The sequence below is a fragment of the Cervus canadensis genome, chromosome 13 (genome assembly GCF_019320065.1).
Source record: "Cervus canadensis isolate Bull #8, Minnesota chromosome 13, ASM1932006v1, whole genome shotgun sequence".
Lineage (NCBI taxonomy): Eukaryota > Metazoa > Chordata > Mammalia > Artiodactyla > Cervidae > Cervus > Cervus canadensis.
Genome location: NC_057398.1, coordinates 59698213 through 59722526, shown reverse-complemented (window position 1 = coordinate 59722526; position 24314 = coordinate 59698213). Strand labels below are relative to the sequence as shown.

At 39.4% G+C, this 24314-nt stretch overlaps 1 protein-coding gene across 2 annotated transcripts in view; it reads left to right on the top strand.

Moving 5' to 3' along the window:
- The window catches only part of KCTD3 (potassium channel tetramerization domain containing 3), a 62650-nt gene that overhangs the window by 31844 nt on the left and 6492 nt on the right, over positions 1-24314 (top strand). For both annotated transcript variants that reach the window (XM_043484772.1, XM_043484773.1), the window contains exons 10-14: positions 7195-7310; positions 16965-17052; positions 17172-17288; positions 19165-19335; positions 23002-23157. In XM_043484772.1, the coding sequence (XP_043340707.1) occupies positions 7195-7310; positions 16965-17052; positions 17172-17288; positions 19165-19335; positions 23002-23157 (648 nt within the window). The remainder of the gene's footprint in view (positions 1-7194; positions 7311-16964; positions 17053-17171; positions 17289-19164; positions 19336-23001; positions 23158-24314) is intronic.

The window sequence follows — 24314 nt, the reverse complement described above, 5'->3', positions numbered from 1 at the left end:
TTTGTAGGCTGAAGGAAAACTTGTATTCTAAAATAATTACAGCAGTTATAACTGAAGACAGCTATTAAAGATAGTGGAAGTATTTGGGCCAAAATTAAGTTAGTCTTGGGAAACTCAGTTGTACCCCCAGCTTGCCACCATAAAGCACTCTAGAAAACAGAAGAATACACGTGCAGGTGCCGTTGTCTCAGTGGTGACCTCACGTCATGGAGCCTCTGGAGAACTCCTTGTCTGCACATTCTTGAGATAATGAGAGGTTTTTATTTTTAAAGGCAATGAAAATCGTCTTGACTTCAGGCTTCCGGAGGGTTTCCACAGACCGGTGAGGATTCCCAGACCATGCTTGGGGAATCATTGTTCTAGACCATTTCTCTTTCCTTCTGTCTCCATGCCCCATCCTCCCCATCTCCCCACCGCTGCACCTGCCCGGATTTCGGATTTCATTCCTTCTGGACTTACACTTGATGTAGTGCTCAGCTGCCCTTTGGATTACTACCCTTCGTTCCTTTGAAATTACTAACTCTAATTTTCTAACTCAGAAATTCTTTAACTCCACTGGGATCTTGACTCATTGCTTCCCATTCCATCAGGCTTGGATTCTCTGTTTACAGTCACTCTAGCATAGAGCCTCTATTTTCTTCTCTTTCTCCCTTTGCTTTACCTACCTGAAGAAACTACAGCCCAGGCCAAATTGGCATTACTCTCCTGAATAGCCAGGTGTAGTGCAGAGAAAGAAATGTGTGCACACCCAGAACAGTAGTCTTAACCTCTGACCTCTCTCTGGTGGAGCTTTAAAGTTACCCAGAAATCCTAGCACATTATCCGTATCTGATCTTGTTTCTATGTCTTCCTCCTCTCTTCATGATTTGAAGTTGCTCTAATCATGTCCCTAAGCACTGTCTACAACCACTTCTGTTAGTGCCACCCATGGATCTGTACTCTGCTAAATCCTAGGTTCCAGTTCATAGTCTTCATCTGATTAGAACTGTCATTTGATATAGTTGATTTGATTACTCTTTTCCTTTTGAAGACTTTCTTCCTTTGGCATCTGGAACACTTCATTATCATGATTTTTATCCTCGCTCTTTGTTTTTTCTCAGTTCCTTTTGATAGTTCTTCCTTATTTGCCGAATTTTAAAATGTTGGCATGCCCCAGGGCTTAGTCTTTGGGCTTCATTCCTCTATTTCTGTGTCTGTTCCTCAAGATATTCCCAGGTTCAGTGATTTGCCAGAAGGACCTGGGGGACTCAGCACATAGATACTTGGAGCTATGGTGTCTTATAGTGAAAGCATGCAAAGCAAAACTGACAAGAGAAAAGACCTATGGTGGTGTCTGCTCCCATCACTTCATGGCAAGTGGGGGAGAAGTTCAGTGGAAACCAGGTGCAGGCTTTCAGGAGGTACCTTCCAGTGGTATTTGCTTAAAAATTCCCCTAGCAGTGGATTCTGACTGCCTTGTGAGATGTCTCAGGGAAGATCACTAGAGACTTGGTACCCAAGTTTATTACTAGAGGCTAGTCACTGAAGTACCCTCCGCCTAGCCTGTACCAAAACTCCAGGTTCTTGAAAGGAAAGCAGATGTTCAGCAGAAACCCCATTGTTTACACAGCCATTTAGACTTTTTGTTTTTTTTTTTTAGATTTCTTTTGTCTGTAATTTCATATGAGTGAAATTACGTAGTATGTCTTCTTTTGAGTCTGGCTTCTTTCGTTCAACATAATGCTTTTGAGATGCATCCATGTTGTTGAGTGTTTTAGTGGTGTATCCCTTTTTATTGCTGAGTAGTATTCCATTGAGTTAATGTGCCAGAATTGGTTTATCTGTTCATCTGTTGATAGACATTTGGTTTACTTTCAATTTGGGGATGCTAGGAATAAAGCTACTGTAAACATTTAAGTAGAACTCTTTATATGGACATTTTAAAAATTAAATATCTTGGTGTGGAATTTCTGGGATGTATGAAAAGTGCATGCTTAATGTTATGAGAAAATGTAAAACTGTCTTGCACGTGGTTAAATCATTTTACATTTGTACTAGCAGTATATGAGAGTTCTGGTTGCTCCACACCCTTTCCAACACTTTTTCATTGTCTTAATTTGAGCCATTCTAGTGGATATACAATGATTTTAATGTTGGGTTTGATTGCATTTCCCTAATGACTAATGGTATTAAACATCTTTTCATATCCTTATTGGCCATTTGTACTATTTTTTTGAGACACATCTTTTAAAAATCATTACCCTCTTTTTATGAGATTGTCATCCTGTTACTGATTTGTAATAGATTAGATTACATAGATCTAATCTAATCTGTACGTAGATTGGATTAGTGGTTTGCAACTTGGGATAATGTCCCTCGGGCCTATGGAAATGTCTAGAGACATTTTTGGTTGACACCATTGTGGGAGGGGAGTCTTCTGTCTTCCTCCCCCACTTCCCCTCCCCCATTTCTCTTTCCATATTATCCCTCCCTCATTCCCTCTTCTCTCTTCCTCTTTTGGAGATTCAGTTTCATGTTATGCCGCTTTATATTTGCCTAGAGGCCATTGGAGCACTAGTTTTTTTCCAGTTTCTTTCCTCCCCATCCTTCAGTTTAGATCAGTATCTTACTGTCTTTTGCCATTTTGCTGTGGTATTCATTTAGTCTGTAGTGGAGCCCATATGATAAGCTTTTTATTTGAAATGTTGGCCTTTTCAGCTCTAAGATTGCCTTTTTAAATTTTTATTTTAGTTTGTTTCTCTGCTGAGATTTTTCTAGTCTGTTCACTCACTATGTCCTGTTTTTTAATTAAACTCCACATATTCATTATAGCTGTTTTACTAGTTTTTGTCTGCTAAATCTATTGTTTGAATCATCTGCTTTATTCTGAGTTACGGTTCCTTGCTTTTCCACATGTCTAGGAACTTGTGATATATGCTGGGCGTTGCATGATCCGTTATGCAGGGAGTGTGGATTAATGGTGCTTTTAAGATGTGAGTTTTGTTCCAGCAGGCAGTTAAATTACCAGAGGACGTTTATTCTGCTAAGCTTGTTGTTCGTTTGCTTTGTTAAGGACAGGTACCCTTTCTCAGCTTTATATTTTATTTTAGGGCATGGCTCCTGCTCAGGGTGTGTTAAGTATTGTCACTTTGAAATCTTCACAGAATGCCTGAAGAGTGAAAGACTCTTCACACTTACTGAGCTGGAACTATTGAATTCACCCGCAAGTGACCTCTACTATCTCCACTCAGCTCCCAGGCCTGCTGCAGCCCCTCTTTTTTATTCCTATGGATTCTCAGGCCAGCCCAGGTGCAGCCTGGCCTCAGCCAAGGCAGAGGGAAACTAGGGAAACCCCTCTAAAATTCTGTGCCATCCTCACACCCACCCTGGTGCATTTCCCTTCTTTCTTATATCTTATTCGTAAATTCTAGCTTCCTCAACAGCTCTGGCCTCTGATCTCAGCTTTCTCAGTTGAGAAAAACCATCATTTGGTTTTCCCTTGAGTTTCACCTCCCTGTTGTCAGGAAGGCTTATACAGAAAGCCAGTTTGATCATGGGGCTTATCTTGTGTATTTACTGGCTTTCAAGTCTCCTGCTGCCTGTTGTCCAATGTCTAAAAACGGTTGTCTCATGTATTTTGGCCAGGCTTTTGTTATTGTTGTTTATAGTGAGAAATAGTCTGATGTCATGTTATCCATCATGACTGTTAGTGAAAGTCCGCCCTAAAACTTCGGGGAAAAAACTTAGAATGTTTTGAAATTATAATATACTTGTAATTATATAGAAAGGAGATCAATTGTGATTTTAGTTTGTTTTTTCAAGTTGCCACTTGTAACATGCCAATAAGTGAAGATTTTATGCCTTGCTTTTTTTTTCCCCCAAAGGCTGACTTGCTAGCTACTTACTGAGATAATACATAGTAATTTGTTCACACCCTGTAAAAGAGATCATTTGTTGTTACAAATATTCTTCAGAACTTGACAAAACCATCCAAAGAAAACTTGAGAACTGGTGTATCCATGATAGAGCTCCCTTAGAGGCTGAATCCCTTCATTATAACTTACATCAGACAGTACTGCTGGCTTGCTGCTATAAGCAGTGTTTTACCAGGAGGCTCCCTTAAGACAGGAACTTGTCATTATTTACAGTGTCTTCTTTGTGGATAACGGTCTGGGTTGTTGAGTCTAAGCAAGGGTCAGGCGTGACACTTTAAATTTCTTGAGATGGTTCAGAATGTCTTTCTTGATTTCCCAGAATCTCACTCTTCTCTCAAGTAATCAGTGTTTGCTAGTTTTCCTGTTTTTATTTCTACCTTTCACATAGCCTGTATTAGTGAATATAGGTATCTTAACGTGTTCTGAAAAATTGTCTAGCATCAAAATTAAAATACTCATACATGAGAATCCCTGAAATTGCATGTGAAATGATTACACTGCTTTGAAGTGGCGAGTTTATTTCTCAACCAGTTTAGCTTTTGTGTGCAGGCTTTGTTTTGTTTTGCTCTGGTTTTTCTGGTTGACAGGTTGGGCTCAGGTGATCTATTCATGTGTATAAATATGTATTTATAAGTACGTAAAAGTTAAGGTGTGTATAAGGAAGACATTCCTGGCCATACTTTCCGGGTTTGTTTTTCATTTTTGTCAAGCTTATATCATTTTCATTCCTTGCGAGATGCCTGGCTTTTTCAAGATTGGTTGAGAATTTTCAAGGTGTTGTTTATTGCCACTGGCCTGGTCTCATATATAGTACAGTTCTGAACAGAAAGAGAAATATCCCTCATTGATATAAAATTCAGAAGAAATCAGTTACCTTTTCTGGCTTATGCTTTTAACACGTTGCAGTTACATTTAATAGTTTTGTTTCTCCCCATGAGTTCTTCAAAGTCTTGTGAATCCTTGTTTTTCTCAACTAGATGCTGAGAAAATTGTTCTTGTTGTCACATATTAGGTACCTTTTTAAAAATAAAAAAAAAAAAAATCTGATACCTGAAACAGCTAAAGATCCACATAAAATGGTCTTCTAAATGAGACTTATTTAGACTTATTCTATAATGAGACTTATGGTTAAATAAAAAGATACTTTTCATAAGATACTTTTCAAATAATTAAGACAATACTATTTTTTAAGATAATACTATTTAAATGTTAAAATTGGATTATAACATTTTTAAGGTGAAAATGAGCCTTGAGACCTTGAGCGTAGACCCTGTTTTATCGATCAGATAAGTAACCCGAAAAGTGGTGAAGGTACTTTCAGAGCCAGGATTCCAGCACAGAATCTTCCTGACTGCAGGTGTAGCGCTCAGCTACAGAGGACAGCTGTGCGGTGCTACACGGACAAGACCGAGGTTAGCCGGGCAGTTGTGGCTCTTTTGCTATTAACGTGAGCTCTTCTTACAAGGTCCTTCCTCACCTGTGTCTCCTCTTCCCTTTTCTCGGATTCCCTGGGCTTACCCATTCCAAATCCCCCGGTTTGAGGAACTTGTTTTCACCTTTTTAAAAACCCAACTCAGAGGGCTTCTTTCCTAAGAAATATTCTGAAAACTCTTTTCCTACTCTCTTTTATTCTTCTGGTTGTTACTGTGTGCATCCTTTTGTTGCATTATGTTATAATTGGTTGTGGGTTTTTTTCTTCTTTTAAATCACAAGTACCTAGTAAGATACTATTTTCTCATGTGTTTGCTTTTTTACTGAAGTGTAGTTGATTTACAGTATTGTGTTAGCTTCGGTTGTACGGCAGAGGAATTCAGAGATAGATGAGATGTATATATTCTTTTTTAAAAAATTACTTTTGGCTCTGCTGGGTCTTTGTTGCTGCATGCGGGCTTTCTCTAGCTGCAGCGGGCAGGGGCTATTTTTCCTTGTGATGTGCTGGTTTCTTGTTTTTGGTGGTTTCCCTTGTTGCAGAGCATGGGCTCTAGGGCCGTTGGGCTCAGTAGTTGTGGTGCGTGGGTTTAGTTGCTCCACGGCATGTGGAATCCTCCTGGACCCGTGATCCAGCCTATATCCCATGCATTGGCAGGTGGATTCTTAACCACTGGAGTATTGGGCAGTCCTCTGTATATAATTTTTTGTTTTTCATTCTTTTCCATTATAGGTTACTGCCAAGATATTGAATTTAGTTCCTTGTGCTATACAGTAAATCCTTGTTGTTTAACCATCATTTCATGTATTTTAATCCCATGGCCTAGTATAGTGTCTTTGGAGTGAATTAAATTGAAATCTGCAATACTGGCAGATGAGAGGTTTAAGATAAGCTCTGATAAAGGCCTGAATGTTTACTTTGAACACAGCATGACTACTCGCTGTTTCATTTTTCTTGTTTGCTTATTTTCAGATTTCTAGATACATTGTGGATAGTTGGGTCGCCAAGTCTGTGTCTTCAGATCAGTGATTCTCAAATATCGGGTCTGTGAGCAGGCTGCAGCTAAAGCTTCTATGGATTTTATACAAAGGCAGTGGGTTTTCTCATTTAGTGGGTCTAGCATAATCCCAGGATCCTTACTATTTTATTATGTTCACTTTAAATCTACCCAGTTTTTTTGATGGTCAGCTATGGTTTTTCCAATAGTCATGTACTGATGTGAGGGCTGAACAATAAAAAAGGCTGAGCACCGAAGAATTGTTGCTTTTGAACTGTGGTACTGGAGAAGACTCCTGAGAGTCCCTTGGACAGCAAGGAGATCAAACCAGTCAATCCTAAAAGAAATCAACCCTGAATATTCATTGGAAGGACTGATATTGAAGCTCCAATACCTTGGCCACTTGATGTGAAGAGCCAACTCATTAGAAAAGACCCTGATGCTGGGAAAGATTGAAGGCAGGAGAACGGGATGACAGACGATGAGATGGGTGGATGGCATCACTGACTCAATGGACATGTGTTTTTGCAAGCTCTGGGAGATGGTGAAGGACAGGGAAACCTGGCGTGCTGCAGTCCATGGGGTTGTAGAGTTGGACACGCCTGAGCCACTGAATAACTACAGCTAGGTTTGGGAGCCACAGCTTCAGATAACAAGCTGTTCAATCAGAGTGAGATTACCTGGGGCAAACTTTTACCTGCTGTTTAAGAGCTTAAAATTTCTTATTTCTGGTTCCCAAAATGTCTGGCACATAATTTGTAGAAATGAGACACCTTTAAGATGTTTTTAGGCCGAGTTTTGATTAATTGAAATCTGGTGATTGCTTAACCTCCGTTTTTTTATTATCATTTTAGGAGTGTTCAGCCTTGGTGTTCCTGTCGATGCTCTCTTCTTTATTGGTAACCAGTTGGTGGCCACGAGTCATACAGGGAAAGTGGGAGTGTGGAACGCTGTCACCCAGCACTGGCAGGTTAGTTTTAACTAATGCGTGTCACAGAAATGAGATTATTTCTGAAACGTGTGCTGGTTGTGCTCTTGTGGAATTCGTATTGTTTCTGTTTTGATTATATAGAATATTGAATATATTTAGTGGTAAATTAGCTTCTGGATACAAGTCTGACTATATTTTCAAGAATCTTAAGTCACTTTGGAAAATGAATGGGTTTTTATACTGTGATTTGACATTTCTTTATTGCCTTGAAATGTTTTAAGTTTTATGCCTTGGGAATAGTAGTAGTCCAGGCAAACTTCATCTCCTGAGTGGAAGCACAGTTCTGTAGGAAAATAGAAGATAGCTAACTAGATGGTCTCAGGTACTTGAGATGAACAAGAAGGATATAAGACTAAAGAAAGGTTAAAAAATAAATAAATTAATTAAAAAAAAAAAAAAAGATAGGTTAATACCTGATTCTGAAGGAGAGGAGAAAAACTAAAGAGCTTTAAGCAGAGAGTGATTTGGTCAGATCCATGGTTTAGAAAGATAACAGTAATAGCTAATACGAAAAGTGGACTGGAGATCAGGGAAGGTATCCAGCAAAAGAAGCAGAGATTCAGCCAGAGTGAGTACATGCTAAGAGACTATTTGAAAAGCAATTCATAAGCCATCCTAAAACGATGAGGATTGGTATCTGATTAGATATAGAAAATTAAAGAAGAGAGATGGCTTTCTAATTTTGACAGTTGGGTGGCTGGTAATATTTTAAATTGAAAGGGAATGAGTGAGGGAAGCATATATGCTGGTGCATAGTGTGAGGAATAATTAGAATGATTAAATATGTTTCTTTTGAGATTCTTGTGGGTATCTGAATACAGGGGCTCAGGAAACAGTTGGGAGTACCCCTTTGGAATTTAAGAAAGAAGAAAGGGCTAGAAAAAAGCATTTGGAAACCACAACACTTCTGTGGTAATTGAAAGATAAGAATTGATAAGATTTTCCATTGAAAGGATATCTCTAAAGAAAAGCCAGAACTGAAATGCTGGGTAACATTAGCTTTTTAAGGGAACAGGATAGGAAATGAAGAGCTAAAGGGACACATATGGTGTGATTGGGAAATGGTGTTGGTTTTGGTTGTAGAATATCATTTGCAAAGTTAGGTTGTGGTGGGGAGACAGATTGCAGGAACTGAGAAATTAAAAGATCAGAGATTAGAGGCAGCAAGTTCAGAATGTTTTTCAAAAGTTTGATGATGAAGTAGAGCAGAGAAATGAAGTGATTAAGGATTAAGGCTAAATGGAGGAAAAGATATTCAGTGCTTCATTTTTTTCTCTAGGATTTTAGAAGCTTGAGCATGCTTGTTAGAGAAGGGAGTTGACAGAGAAAGCATTTAAAGATTGGAAGAATGGAGATGGTTGCTAGTCCCATAGAAGTCAGGAGTATACGTACATAGTGTCTAGGACATAGTAGACCCAATAGAGAAGAGAGACTTCTTTCTCTGTGATAGTGGAGTCAGGAAGGAGTACTGTGGAGGAGAAAGACATGGAGGTGTGTTTCAGGGATTGCAGAGATTATAAATCTTTATAACGGACCTGGTTGGTACAGTTTTATGAGTTTCTTCCTTAACCCTCAGTACTGGGAGGGAACAAGAGCAAGAGAATACAGCCTTGGCTTGATTCAGGATTGAAGATGTAATTAAATGGGTCTGACACACAAAGGGAAGAGAAACATAAAATGGCAAAGCAGTTGAAATTGTAAGATTGTAATGGATTACCAGGCAAGCAGAGAAGGATGCAAGGATTCTAGGGACTGGAGAGAAGGTAAAGCAGGTCGATGACTTAAAAGGAGTGGAAATTGTGAAGATAGGAAGTTGTTGTCAAAGGCTGAAATTAAGATTTTGGAGTTGGAGCAGTTCTCGGTGATGTAGTCATTTAAATCATATGTTGGACTGACTTAAAGGTAAAAGTAGTTGCAATAGGGGTCAGAACTGTGAGGGTCATCAGGGTGGACATGTTGGTACCAGGATGGTGACAGAGAATGGGACAAAAATTCAGCTGATCAGATGCCCAGCTCCTCAGCGAAGGTGATAGGTTGATCTGGAAGCTGCAGTTGGGACAGAGAGAGGGTAATTGAATGTCATGCTTGAGTTGAGCTTGTGCAGGAATGTCCTTGAGATCTTATGGCAGGGCCTAACAAGTGCCAATACTTTGGCCACCTGATGCGAAAAGCTAGCTCATTGGAAAAGACCCTGATGCTGGGAAAGATTGAGAGCAGGAGAAACAGGGGACTACAGAGGATGAGATGGTTAGATGACATCACCAACTCAATGGACATGAGTTTGCGCAAACTCTGGGAGATAGTGGAGGACAGGGAATCCTGGCGTGCTGCTGCTGTTCATGGGGTCGCAAAGAGTCAGACACTATTTAGCCACTGAACAGCAACAAAAGATGGCAGGAAAGTGGTGAGAGAATGAAAGACTTCCAATGAAAGAGATTATGATCAGGGAAAATTAAATTTCATTCTAGATGAAGACATGGAAGTCACGGTTGTAGAAAAAAGATACTAGCTAAGATTAGGTGGGGCTAGTGTCAGCTGATTTAGCACTGTTAATGTAAATCCCGCTGGCTCAGCAAGTAGAGAATCTGCCTGCAATGCTGGAGACGCAGGTTCAGTCCCTGAGTTGGGAAGGTCCCCTGGAGGAGGAAACGGCAATCCACTCCAGTATTCTTGCCTGAAAAATCCCAAGGACTATGGAGCCTGGTGGGCTACAGTCCACAGAGTCACAGAGCCTGACACGACTGAGCACACACACACGCACTGCAAATCCTAAGCAAGCAAATATGGCATGTGCAGGGCAGTTAGTGGTCAGCACACAAGACATCCAGGAGTCAAGTCTCCTCACAGTGACTGAGCTAATTCATATAGGACCTTCCATACAGGCACAGAAAAGGCATCATAAAGATGTTAGTGTAAAAGTGATGGGCCCGGGAGTGTGGGAAAGGACTGATCTGAGTTGATCTAAAATTGAGGAGGAGGGATTCTTCCGTTGGTGCTGTTCCTGCAAAGAGGAATGTGGATTTTAATGATTTATGGAAGGTCTGCTCTCAGGTAGGTTACTTGGCTAATATGTAAAGTCTGAGCTTTCAGTGGCTCGGAGAAGTGGTGCTGTCTATGCCATAAAACTTGTGAGGTACATTGCAGTTCCTAAAGGAACATGTGTCTTTATCAGCTTTTTTGTCTTTTCTAATGTCACAACTGCGTGTAAAAATTTTCATATTTTTGAGATCCCCGAAACTATACTGGTGCCCTCAAAGTGCATACTCTTAAGCTTTTAATCCCATGGGTATAGCCTGTTGCTTCTTGTTTGGTACATGCATGAGTTGAAAACCATAGCTGACAAAGTAGGTTTGTTATCACATTTCAGGAAGACCTGGGGTAAGTTGAACATTCATGCAGCAAACAAGCCTTGTAACTTATAACCTAGATAGATGATTTATTTATTTCTTTTTTTGGTGTGCAGGACCGAGCTAGTCTGTCATGAAATCTCAGTGTCTGATCTGAAAATCTCAACAGACAGTTGTGACCTGGGGCTGACTCCTGTGACTGCTATGGCACGGATGAGCAGATTCTGATGTGGCCTGAAGCCACAGTTCTGCCCGGGAGTAACACAGAAGTACACAGGACAACTGGTGTAGTTCCTGACTCCAGTTGTATAAGCAAGATTGATCTGAAATATTTGAGTCAGATGAGCAAGCCTGAGAGCAAGAGTTTTTAAGCCTGAAAGCCATGGTGGTATTTAGGGGTAGCAGTTTCTCACTGTAGCTCTTGCCTGGTGGCTCAGACGGCCTGCCAGCGCAGGAGACATAAGAGACTTGAGGTCCCTGGGTCAGGAAGACCCCCTGGAGGAGGAAATGGTACCCCACTCCAGTATTCTTGCCTGGAGAATTCCATGGACAGAGGAGCCTGGCAGGCTACAGTCTATGGGGTTGCAAAGAGGCGGGCACGACTGAGCGACTGAACACACAAAACACACGTGTGGGCTAGGACAGCTTCAGTAAAGTGTTAATGAAAGTGTCATGTACTCATTGTATCTGATGGGAGTAAGAAAAAGGGAAATTAACTTTTAGAAGAAACAGTTCAGTTTTCTCTTTGTTAATTCCTCTTTAGATTTAAGAAGATTAGTAATAAGGAGTGTTTCCAATAGGTAGGCTAGGCTGAGTTACATGGCAGAATAGCAGTTTTAGGACTTATTTCCCCAGTCATTCAAGTTTAAGTGTAGATGTATATTGGAAACATAGTATAGGTTTCATTCTCATATTGAAAGACAGTTTTGGAAGTCAGTCCTGGAAAGTCATCGTATATTCTCATTCCTAAAGGATCAGAAAACTGTTCATTCTGGAAGACTGGGATCATCAGCCAGTCACCTTCTGAGTCATAACCTAACTGAACAGTGGAGGGCGAGCTTGAGGAGGAAATTCAGGCTCTGGGAACGGAGAATGAAAGTGAATTTCTGTGGTCTGAGGGCTGTGCTGGACCAGAATGCGGGAGGCTTGTTTCATTTCTCTTCTCTTCTGTTGTGGTCTGATGCACTTGCAGCACTGATGTTGCAGGTACGGTTTGGTGGGATTGGCTGTCTTGTTTTTTGTATTTGTAACAGGTTTGTGAGCCCTGCAAGGTACGGATAAGGTGGGAATTGGAATCTTAGGGCCAGAATTCATTGGTGAGAGGACTGGCATTTGGGTGTCTATTGTGTCTTGAACACTATCCCAAGGTTGTTTTTCTGACTTGGGATTTGCAGCAGCACAGCTGAGTCAGCCGAGTCGCTGGCGAGGAGACGTGACACCTGGACGTCTGCTGTATGCTGACCACCACCGTGTCACATGTGCTTGCTTAGGTTTTCAGTGCGTGTGTGTGCTCGGTCGTGTAGGCTCTTTGTGACTCTGTGGACTGTAGTCCACCAGGCTCCTTTGTCCTTGGGATTTTCCAGGCAAGAATACTGGAGTGGGTTGCCGTTTCCTCCTTCAGGGGACTTTCCCGACCCAGGATTGAACCTGCGTCTCCTGCCTTGTAGGCAGATTCTTTACTTGCTGAGCCATCGGGATTTACAGTACAACGCTAAATCAGCTGACACTGGCCCCGCCATTACTGACGTACAGAAATATTGGGTAAAAATATTAAATAGCATATATTGTATTAATATCAGATATTGAATTATATTAGCTATTTGTTTCTTTATACATACTTGCATACCACATGTCAAAGTCAAGGCTCTGGATTCTGGGATTCCACCAGAAACAAGAAAGAGGCATGGCTTCAGGGGACAGTGTAAATCCAGCCTCCTGCAAAAAGCTGAAGCTTTGATAATCTGCCTAAGTCCCTGAGAAGAAGACTGGGAAAATTTTGCTTAATAATTTTGGAATAGAAAAACTTGATATGTGTTCCATATCTTGGATTGGGAAAGGCAGTGCAGGAGAAAACCATCAATGAGATATTGAGGCCGCAGTCATACTGGGAGTACAAATGCATGAATTGAAAGCACAAGGGTCTTTGTGCTTGGGGAACTCCAGTTTGAGAAATGTATAGAACTGGTCTAGGGTCATGTACATTTCTAGAGGTGGACATTAAACCAAACAAGATATGGCACACAGGACTTCAGGAAAGAAATATTTCCTATTGAAAGTGAGCCCATAACCTTCCTAAATTGGTAAACTACCCATGAGAGCAAATGAGGGAAGGTCATCAAATGTAGGCAGGAGTACAGATGTTCCCTAGAGCTGAACATAATTGAACAATGAGCTACTATTGAGTAAATTCCTAAAGTTACTTAACGAGAAAGAAGGACTAAACTATAATGAATAGGAACAGTCAGAAAAGAAGCAAAATAAAACAGTGGAAATTTGAAAGCCATTGAAAATTCAAAACAAAACTTACTCAGTGCAGGGGTCCCCCGCGTCCGGGCTGCAGACCTGTACCTCCTGTCAGATCTGTGGTGCCTTTGGATTAGGAGTAACATGCAAATTGCTTGAATCATCCCAGAGCCAACCCTCTCCATCCCTTCCACCAGCCCCAGTCTGTGGAAAAATTGTCTTCCACAAAACTGGTCCCTGATGCCAGAAAGGTTAGGGACTGCTGAACTTAAGGTGTTAAACGGAAAGACAAATAAAAAGACAGTGGATTGCTGGATGCATCTGAGAGAATCATTCACAGTGAAGCAGAAAGTGAGTAGAAAATATGAAAAGAAGAAATGAGCCAATCACTTTCAGAAAGGAATAGTGGAGATGAGGGGATTTAGAAGAGATAATTGCTCACAGTTTTGGAGAATTAAAGAGAAACATGATTATGTTGATTAAAGAAATACATTAAGGCTGAATAAAATCGAATTCACACATTGTGAATCAATATACACATTGTGATGTAATAGAAGATAAAAAGTGTCAAAAGGTGTCCATAGAGTACTGACAGGTGCATTGTGTGTGTGTTGTGTGTATTAGACAGAGAATTGCTCAGTTGTGTCTCTTTGCGACCCCTTGGACTGTGACCCGCTAGGCTCCTCTGCTGATGGAATTCTCCAGGCAAGAATACTGTAGTAGTCGGCTACCATTTCCTCCTTCAGGGGATCTTCCCAGTCCAGGAATTGAACCTGTGTCTCCTGCCTTGCAGGCGATTCTTTTCTGTGTGAGCCAGCAGGGAAGCTCCCAGATACACTATAGTCAGATGTAAAACAGACTCTTCGTGAGCACCAGTAGAAGCCAGAAGACAGTAGGCTATTCTCGAGTTAGTTGAGGAAATAAGTTTCAACCGAGAACTTTACATTCAGCAAAACTGTCATTCAAACATGAATGAGAGATGTTTTCATATAATACAGAAAGACTTTGTCACTTATAACCCTCAGTGGAAGGACTGCTGAAGAAATGCCCTTTGATAAGGTTATTTTACTTAGAAGAGGAAGGAGTGGAATACTGCGAACATTACTAGCAAAGGCATTTCTCGATACGTTGGTGAATCTAAATAAGTGTTTAAAAAGTAGTGGATGAAAGTTAAAACATTTTGTTAAAAAAATGATTATCCAGGTAGAGATTGTGGTTACAAGATTTAACGGGCCTGGTATTGCTTGAGAAGATAGACTGATTATTTTCAAAATGTAAATCATTTAAATTTTTGCATAGACATTAATGATAATCTCTGAACTACCTTAGGAGAGAAAACTCCCTTCTACCTTAGGTTTGTGACCACCATGACGGAACCACATGTACCGATCAGTGTGATTTCTCAGGTTTTGACTGCCTCCTTGCTTACGCTTGGAGAGAAGATCTTGGTACCACCTCCTCTGTAACCTAACTTCACGTGTCCTCTGCTTTTTCTCTTCTCCTTGTGCTAAGAGGTGGACATGAGGAGAAGAGCAGAATGTGGTCGGGGTGCCGGGAAAGAGCTGGTGGTGGTGGTGTTTAATCGCCAAGTCACCGCTGATGTTTTGCAACCCCAGGGACTGTAGCACGCCAGGCTTCCCTGTCCCTCATTGTCTCCTGGAGTTTGCCCGGGTTCATGTCATTTGAATCAGTCATGCCATCCAACCATCTCATCTTCTGTTGTCCTCTTCTCCTGCCCTCAGTCTTTCTCAGCATCAGGGTCTTTTCCAGTGAATCAACTGTTCCCATCAGGTGGCCAAAGTTATTGGAGCTTCAGTTTTAGCATCAGTCCTTCCAAAGGATATTCAGGGTTGATTTCCTTTAAGATTGATTGGTTTGATCTCTTTGCTTTCCAAAGGACTCTCAAGAGTCTTTTCTAACACCACAGTTCAAAAGCATCTATTCTTTGGTGCTCAGCTTTCTTTATTGTCCAGCTCTCACATCTGTACATGACTACTAGAAAGACCATAGCCTTGACTATATGAACCTTTGTCAGCAAAGTCATGTCTTTTTAACACACTGTTTAGGTTAGTCATAGCTTTCCTGTCAAGAAGCAGTTGTCTCTAATTTCATGGCTGCAGTCAGCATCAGCAGTGATTTTAGAGCCCAAGAAGAAGAAATCCGTCACTGCTCCAGGATTAGGAAGGCTCTAATCCTGGAGCCCGCCCTCCCAGAGAATAGGAGGTCACGTGTCTGTCTGGGATGTGCCTGGGAAAGCTCCAGGCTGCTGCCATCCTTTCATTGAAAAATGGTTGAGAGAGAGGAATCTCATGGCCTTACCTACCCCATCCTCTGACTGTGAAGACTCTGGGGTCGAACTGAAGCACTTTCTGGAGTACCTGAACTAAAAAGATACAGTTGATAGAAGAAGGTACATCAGTGAAGCAGCCTCCCCTCCTTTCTTCAGACCTCTTGACCCATCACGGAAGAGTTCTCAGTGACTACCTTCCTCTGAACCTGTTGGCTCTAAAACAGAAACCTGACCTGGGGTTGAGGGTGGCCATCAAATCTCTGCAGAGATATTGCTAGTGTGACTTATAACCAAGCATGACACCAGAGAATATGCACAGAAATTAGGGTTGTGAACATGAACAGCTTATAGGAGTCATTATTTCCAAGATTTAGTTGTTTTTAAGTTTGGTTTTTAGTTAGAATTGGTAGATTCTGTGCTGTACTTGCTGTTCTTCAGTCATGTGCCTTTTTCCTTTCTCTGCCTAACTCCTAGTTATTTATTTGTTTTGTTTTCAAGCGTTACTTCCTTTTTGAACTTTTCCTTGATCTTTGTCCTTCTCCCTGGACTGGAGTTGGAACAGGAATCCTTTCTTCCTCCATGGTTGTATTGCACATCCTATTTTAGTGCCTGTCACATTGTAATTGTCTTTTTTTTCTTTCTTGCCCATGAGTTTCTAAGCTCCTACGGAGCAGAAGTAGTATTTCATACCCCTTATCCATTCCAGTACCTCTTCACCTGGATGATATCTAGTACCTAAAAAGTGTATAATGTGAAAGTTGAGTGTATAAAGTTACACATGCATGCCTGGTCTGGCTGTACATAAGGGCAGTTGAGTTTGATCTTACTGCCAGTACTCAGTAAGACTTTCTGGTTTTCATTTTGTTTTATAGTAAAGATCATGCCCTTTGCTTTTCTCTTAGCACAAACATAAGCATTCATTAATTTGTAACTAGCCTGATTTGCTTGGAAAACTGATTTTTTAATTCTAGTGCTTGAAAAAGCAAAAGCATCTGAGAACTTGGTTGGCCATTTCCTAGAAAAAAGAGGAGAAGTCTTCAGGGGGAGATAGAGAATGCTGCCTCTTCGAAGAAATGACAGTGTATCAAGGGAGCAAGTACTGTCTGGAAGTTGGCTGATCTGTTTTCTGATTCTAATTCTGGGCAGGTCATTTCATCTCTTATTTGAGAGAGAGAAAGGAGAAAGGGGCCTGGGTCAGACTTAGTTTTCTAGTCCTAGTATGTGCTCTGACCTCATGCTCATGTGCAGAAAATGGAGATAAGCCAGCTAAATTCTGAAAGGAAAGTGCTGCTGTTGGAAATAAGTTTTGTTTTTTTTTTTAAAAAGAAGCTTTAATGGGGACTCTATTGATGGTTCTTCAGAGTTCCCCATGGATGTGTGTGTGTGTGTGTGTGTGTGTATAAAGAAAGTCCATGTTCTAAGCTCTAATTAAGTATCTTCTTTATTGCAAGAATAAAAAAGTTTGAGGAAATTGAGCAGAAAATATAGATCATAATTAACATCTGACATCTAACAGTATTCTCACTACATCAGGTTCAAGACGTTGTTCCTATAACTAGCTACGACACTGCCGGCTCCTTCCTTCTGCTGGGATGTAACAATGGATCAATATATTACATAGGTAAGTGGTCAGACACTTAGGATGGCTCTGTTTAGTATGACTTTTTTAAATGAAAATAAAATATGAATTTTTTAAGTTTTAGATTTACTATTTTTTTTCATACTATTTTTACTTTTTAGATATGCAGAAGTTCCCTTTGCGAATGAAGGATAATGATCTTCTTGTAACTGAACTTTATCATGATTCCTCAAATGATGCTATTACTGCTCTGAGTGTTTACCTCACACCCAAAACAAGTTAGTGCATAGCAAAATTATTATAAGCTATTGATGTTGTTTTATGTATGTTTATTCATTGGTTTATTCTAATACTAATCTGGTCCTTTGTTTTGGTAAACTGCAGTGATAGGATTTCATTTCTTTTAGTCTGAAGTTGATGTTTGGTTTTAGACTGAGGTCAAACATAACCAATAAACATACTCTGGGGTGGAAGATTAGAACTTTTCTTCTTCTGAATTGTATTGTTAATTCTTATGATAATAACTAGAATTATTTTTAAAACTTACCTTCACATTTACCTTCCTATGATCACTGATTTCATTTTGAAATTAAGAGCTTTATCTTTTTAACAACAACAACAGAAGCTTTTAGACTATTAATCTCTTGGAAAATAAGCATATTTCTCTGGGAAACTTCAAATTTAAGTTTCGGAGAACATCAGTACCCATAACTTCTCTTTCAGAGGCCATTGCAGTGAAATTAACAAACTAGTTCTGTAAATTATTAAGATTTTTTGTATTCTAGAGTGAAGGATAAACATAAATGGGGAACTGAAAATTTATCTGTAATGAAAGGAATTCTAGGAAATACTTACATGTGGCCAGTAATAGTAATAGGTTGAATGTATTACGTGTGTAGAATCATATTATTGAATTGATTGTAAGAAATCATTATCTTCTGTATGAAAGAAAAATATTCTGGTGTACACAGACAGTTTTGATTGAAATTATGGTAGAATTTAAACTGCATTGCTTCAGAAATGAAGTCAGCAAACCATGTTCTTTTCATTGATAGTTTTATGTATTGTCTTTGGCTGCTTTTGTGCAGCTGTGTCAGAGGTGAGTGGTTGTCACAGAGACAGTTTGGCATGCAAATTTTACACTATTTGCTGTTTAGCCTTTGACAGAAAGTTTGCTGACCCTTGCTCTAGAATGAAGTATGCTCCCCGCCCCCCCGCCCCACCCCTGCAATTTAATTTAAAAGGGAGAAAAAAATTTGTGGTGGCAATATCTTCTTTTAAGACATGAGGGTGTAGTCGCCTTAAATTTTGAGAAGTGTTTTCCCTAGGCCGCCCTTTCTCCCTTGATTCAAATATTTTTGGGTTGATCAGAAACAACAGCTATTAAAGTTAAGAGGTTCTCTGTGAAGCTTTGAAAGGCTGTCGATCCCTGAACTCCATTCTGTCTTTAAATATGTGATGTAATCTGGGCACCTGTTTGAGAAAAAAATCCATAGATGAACCTAACATGATGAGATACTTGTACATAATTAAAAGAGACAACATAGGTAAGTGTGATGTCAGCAGTGTAATGGGTATATTTGTTCCCTAGTTAACAGCTTTGAAACTGTTTAAGAGCATATTACTTGTATATGTACAAGTAATTACAGTACTTGATTACACAAAGAGAAGATTTAATATTGTAGCGGAAGTAAAACAGATGGTCATTCTAAGCTGGAAGTCATATGGAGCATTACTTTTGGAATGCTGTGTTGTATCAGTGGTGTTCTTAGCATATCAGATTTATTCTTTAAGCAGTTAATGAGTACCTGCTATGTCTCAGGCAAGGCACTCTGTAAGGTGTTTTAGATTAAAAGTGATTATGATTCAGTCTCATCAATAAAGAGTAGTGGTAGATAGAGAACAGGGGTTACAGTTGCTGTGATAGAATCTAATCCATAGTACAGTGGAGTGAGTGTTAGGAATCGGTTTATAAAGGAACTAAGGCACTTAAGACGGTCAGAGAAGTCTTGAGATTTCTGTGCTGAGCTGGATTTGGGCCGATACAAGTGCTGAACCCAGCTCTGCCTCTTCTGTCACAGGGAGCACTTGCAAGGGCAGCTTCCTGTTGATCGTCTCCTGTTATTTCACCGCTCCACTTTTGATTCTGTGCAGGTGTCAGTGGTAACTGGATCGAGATTGCCTATGGTACGAGCTCTGGGGCGGTGCGCGTCATCGTGCAGCACCCAGAGACGGTCGGGTCAGGCCCGCAGCTTTTCCAGACCTTCACTGTTCACCGAAGCCCCGTCACAAAGATCATGCTGTCAGAGAAGCATCTGGTATCAGGTGAAGTGATTTTATTGGTACTGGTAAGGCGGGCTGCCTCCATGAAACCTTGCCTTGGGTATAATTTTCTAGACTCCTACAGATTAAAAGAATACAAAAGCAGTGTTGTATGTATAGGCATACCAAAAAAAATGGTAGAAAAGTTTAATAACAAATACTGTGAAAATATGATTTTCTTTGATCTTGTCTGGCTGTAGTATACATAAATTTAGAAGGCATTGCATCTTTTATTTACTCTCTATTTTAATAGTTTGTTCTTATGGCATGTTTTGCTTCAGAAAATTTCTCAATCTTGTTGAGAAGAATTTTTTATTAGAGAAATTATGAATTTAATATAAATTTGGTTGTATTGTCTTAAGGTTTAATGCTAAAGGCAGTGGAATGTTGGTAGTCTAACATCAACTACTAATGTTAAAAATTAGAAAATGTATAAAGACGTGTGAAGAAGATAACATTTGTGGGTTTATTGTTTTTCATAGTCATAGAGGGCTTCCCTGGTGGCTTTGTTGGTAAAGAGTCTGCCTGTAATGTGGGAGACTTGGGTTCAGTCCCTGGGTTGGGGAGATCCCCTGGAGAAGGGAAAGGCTCCCCATTCCAGTATTCTGGTCTGGAGAGTTCCATGGACTGTATAGTCCATGGGGTCACAAAGAGTCAGACATGATTGAAGGAATTTCTATTCTGTATAGTCATAGATTTTTAAAAATTTTAGATACCAATTTGATATTTTAAAAAATTAGTTACAGATTTTAAAGCAAAATTAGGATGACACAACGTAAAATGATCAAAAAGTAAAATTCCACTGTGAAATTATTGTATATGATAGATAATTTCTGAAAGACCTTAAAAAATTGAATTGTCAGGTATATCATTAGCATTTGCATTTATAAAACAATTTTGCGTTAAATCTTTTGTAGATCAGTTCCTGCCTAATTTAAATTTTTATAAACATCATTTTCATATATCAACTTTGTTTATATGAAGACTACCTAATATAAAAAGGTGATGCATCTTTCAGTAATTAAACATCAAATGGAGCTGAAATACCTTGTCCATATATGGATGAATGGGTAGAAGGGCAGATGGATGGATGACTGTGCTTTTATTGAATGTCTCACTGTTTCGGATGTAATGATGCCTTCCCGAAACAATCTCTTTTTTTAATCTTTCATAAAGCAGTACTCATCTAACATCTGCCTCACTGAGAAATCTCTTACTCTGTATTGGTGGTTCTTCCTCTTTTGCCCAATTACTGTTAGTTTGCCTTAGATCTTTTTCTAGATCCTCCATTCTTCTTTGTCTGTTCTTTCTTTCCCTGGTGATTTGAATGTTATCATCTATATGCCGGTGACTTCCAGACTTTCCTTCCACCTGTGACCATCCACAGAGTTCCAGACTTGTATATACAGTGCTTGTCCTTAGGATTTGGTTGTAGGTTTAAGAGCCATCTCTAAATTAACCCAGTGAATAAAATGGTACTTTTGATTTCTCTCTCAAAAGCCATCTTATTACACAGTATCACTGGGCATTTATACCCAAGCTGAAAATCTAGGAATCAGGCTTGATTCCTCCCCTTCTGTCACCTCCCGCCTCACTACATGGAACCCATTGGTAAGCCCCGTTTCTTTGCTTCAGCATCCATCACATGTCTGAGTACTTCACTGTGTGTCCATGGCTGCCAGCCTGGTAGCGAGTCAGTGTTTCTGCCCTGGGGTGCTGAACCTCTCAGTTTTCCAGGTTCTGTCTTGGCTCTCTGTGTCATGTTCCACACCGAAGGCAGAAATATCGTTAGACGTGCAACCAGATCTGACTTGCCGATGGCTTCCTATTGTATGTAGAATAAATTAATTAACATGGCGCTTCCTGTTCTGGATCCTGCTTAGCTTTCAGGTCTCTTCTCTCAGCCCCCCTTGTCACTTTTCTTATTGCGAGTGAAACCCTAGCTCATTGGCTCTTCTGTTTCTTAAAAATGCCTTAGAACCTTTGACCTTGTTCTGTTTGTTTGAAATGTGTTTTCCTAGATACTTGTTTGGCTGCCTCTCCTTGACGTTCAAGTCCCATTGCAAGCTCCTCTGCTTGAGGCCTCCTTGGCCACTCCGTCTAAACCAGCCAGACCTCTGTCCAGTCAGCTTTCGATAGCAGCAGAAACTTTTGTTCTCCACCCTGTCCTCAGCACTTAGCTCAGTTCTTGTGAATAAATGAATGAAACGACGCAATATGATCCTGTGAGAAAAATAGACTTTTTCTTTGCTAGACCGTTTTGGTATTTAAATGACAGCAACACACTAAAAAGAGCAGTTAATGCTGTTTTGATGGTAATGTTAGTGTTGGATGTGTTGTCTAAGAGTTACTTGGTTAAGTTTGTATTTTAACAAATATTTGTATAGGTTTGAAATTTAAATTTGTCAAGAAAAATACCCAGTTTAGCCAAACACCTGGGGTATTTTATATATACTCAGCTGTTACTCTGCCATCTGGTGGATGTGAACAGATATGTAATGACGTTCTGTTTCCCTTAGTGTCAGTTTCAGTGTTGTAAACAAATGTTAGATGATGATTCATACTAACAAATTTCACAACTGCATTTTTTAGTCAGCTAAGTATTTCAGTTATTTTTCTGAATCCTCTTAAGTTTAATAATGAAATCAGGAAAGTATTTCCCATGAACCCGATTAAATAGCCTAGAACTAAATGTCTTCTTTTTCACCAGAAAACTAGCATTCCAAGAATTGAGAATTTTGCTGTATAAGTGATATGTAGGCTTTTTATTCTTACTGCTGTTTGCTAAAATTAGATTTCTAAATTTCTGTTTAAAATGTGCAACTGTGCCACTTATCCAGGAGGAAATGTGTATATAAAAGAAATTTTGGATAATTTCATAGTGTATACTGATGAGTTCATAATAAAAGACAAGTTAGTAAATTTTTTTATTAAAGCATGCAACAAAAGTACAGTTCTTGCATTAATGATAGAATTATGTATTTTAATAGGGTATCTATTCAGACAAAACCAACAGAAACAGATTACTTATTTGGAGATATCTCAGTATATAACTGCTTAATATTATTACTACAGAAAAATAAATTCAGCTAATCGGAATATGTTTCTTATATACAGACTTATATAAAAATAATTCTCAACTTTAGTATTGAAATCTTAATTTTCCGTGATGTAACTGAATGAGCAACAAGTTTTTGGACAAATGTCATTTGTGCCAGTAAATTTTCGGTAACTCCTGGTCTTAATTATTTAATATCTGAGTAACATAAGTAACAGAAACCATTTATATGGTTGGAAAAAATAAAGCAGGCAACTTGTCTACAGTGTAGTTTAGCAACAGAGCAGAAAATATTCCACATCTCTCTCACATTTTTTTTAACCTTTTCTAAATCTATACCCTATAGGCTACTTTTATAAGGATCCGTAGATTAATGTATATACCTTATATTTGCAGCAAGGTAAACCATATTCAGTTATCTCATTTTTGTTGGTTAGGTACTGATTAAGTATGATTTTAAGGTAAGTAAGTTGTTTGTCACTCAAAATGTGCTATGATCTACTTACTGTAGATCATAGTGAAAAAAGTTAAAGTGTGTTTATAAAGGTGATTTTGTTGATGGTCTTACAATCTGTGTTTTAAAACTCGTGTGTGTTCTCTTTCTCTGCTAGTTTGTGCAGACAATAATCATGTCCGAACGTGGACAGTGACACGGTTCAGAGGAATGATCTCTACTCAGCCGGGTTCTACTCCTTTAGCATCGTTCAAGATCCTGTCTCTGGAGGAGACAGAAAGCCACGGAAGCTACTCCTCTGGGAATGACATAGGTGGGCATTCTCAAGTACAATGAAGGCAGTGCTGAAGAAGTGTATTACCGGTAGTAGGAACCTAAAAAGAGAGTTCTAAATATAAATTCTTCATGTTCACTTTTAAGCTTATTTAAAACAGAAGCTTAGTGTGTTTTTCTGATTAAGTTCTCTAAAGTCAAAAAATGATACAGATGATATTTTTTGACTTTATGATGGTACAAAAGTGTGATAGTCATTCAGTAGAACCAGTACTTTGAAGTTTGTTCTTTTCCGGGGCTAGGGATGTGTGGTACCGTATTCCCTCGTGATGCTGGGCAGCAGCAGCAGGCCTGGTAAGTTCCCAGGCAGCCCCATGACCACGAGGGTAAACAAGTGATAGGCTTAGAATCAGTCTGTATGCACACAGCCGTTCTCCTTCTTGCTTCCAGTATTCAGTAAATTATATGAGGTATTCAGCACTTTATCATAAAGTAGGCTTTGTGTTAGAAGACTTTGCCCAGCTGTAGGCTAATGTAAGTGTTGTGAGTACATTAAATGTAGGCTAGGCTAAGCTGTGTGTTAAGTCAAAAATGCATTTAGTACTAAATGGTATTTTCAATATTGGAAGTCATAACCCCATCATAAGCTCAGGAAGATCTGTATTATGAAATTATTTTTAATTGTTAAAAAGTTGAGAGCAGATTTTTCATCTTTACTAGCATTTCCTAAGTGATACCATCTCCAAATACCACTTTTGTTTATAATTAGAAGCCATGATGGCTATACACACTTGAAACTTGAAATGCTTTTTTTCCATTGTTGCTAATAGTTAACCTGAAAATAACTTTGAAGCTGGAAAGGGGCTGATGTTCTTAGATTCTGAGAATGGTTTTGATGGCATCCGTCAGGAAATAGTATAGCATGTCTCTACTGAAAGGTGCTGATTTTAGCAAAAGGTATGTAAGGTTAAATCAGTTTCTCCATACACCATAACACATCACATATACACACACAGAATCTTCATGGAAGTAGATTCTTTTCCTCAGAGATCCATTTGAAACAATCTGTAATGTATGTGTATTATACCCACCATACTTTTAATAGTTGTATAGGACCTGTTCGTTAATTAATGTGCCTTCTAGATCACCTTGTACAGGCAGAACGTATAGCATTGGTGGAATATAAGGAGTACACTA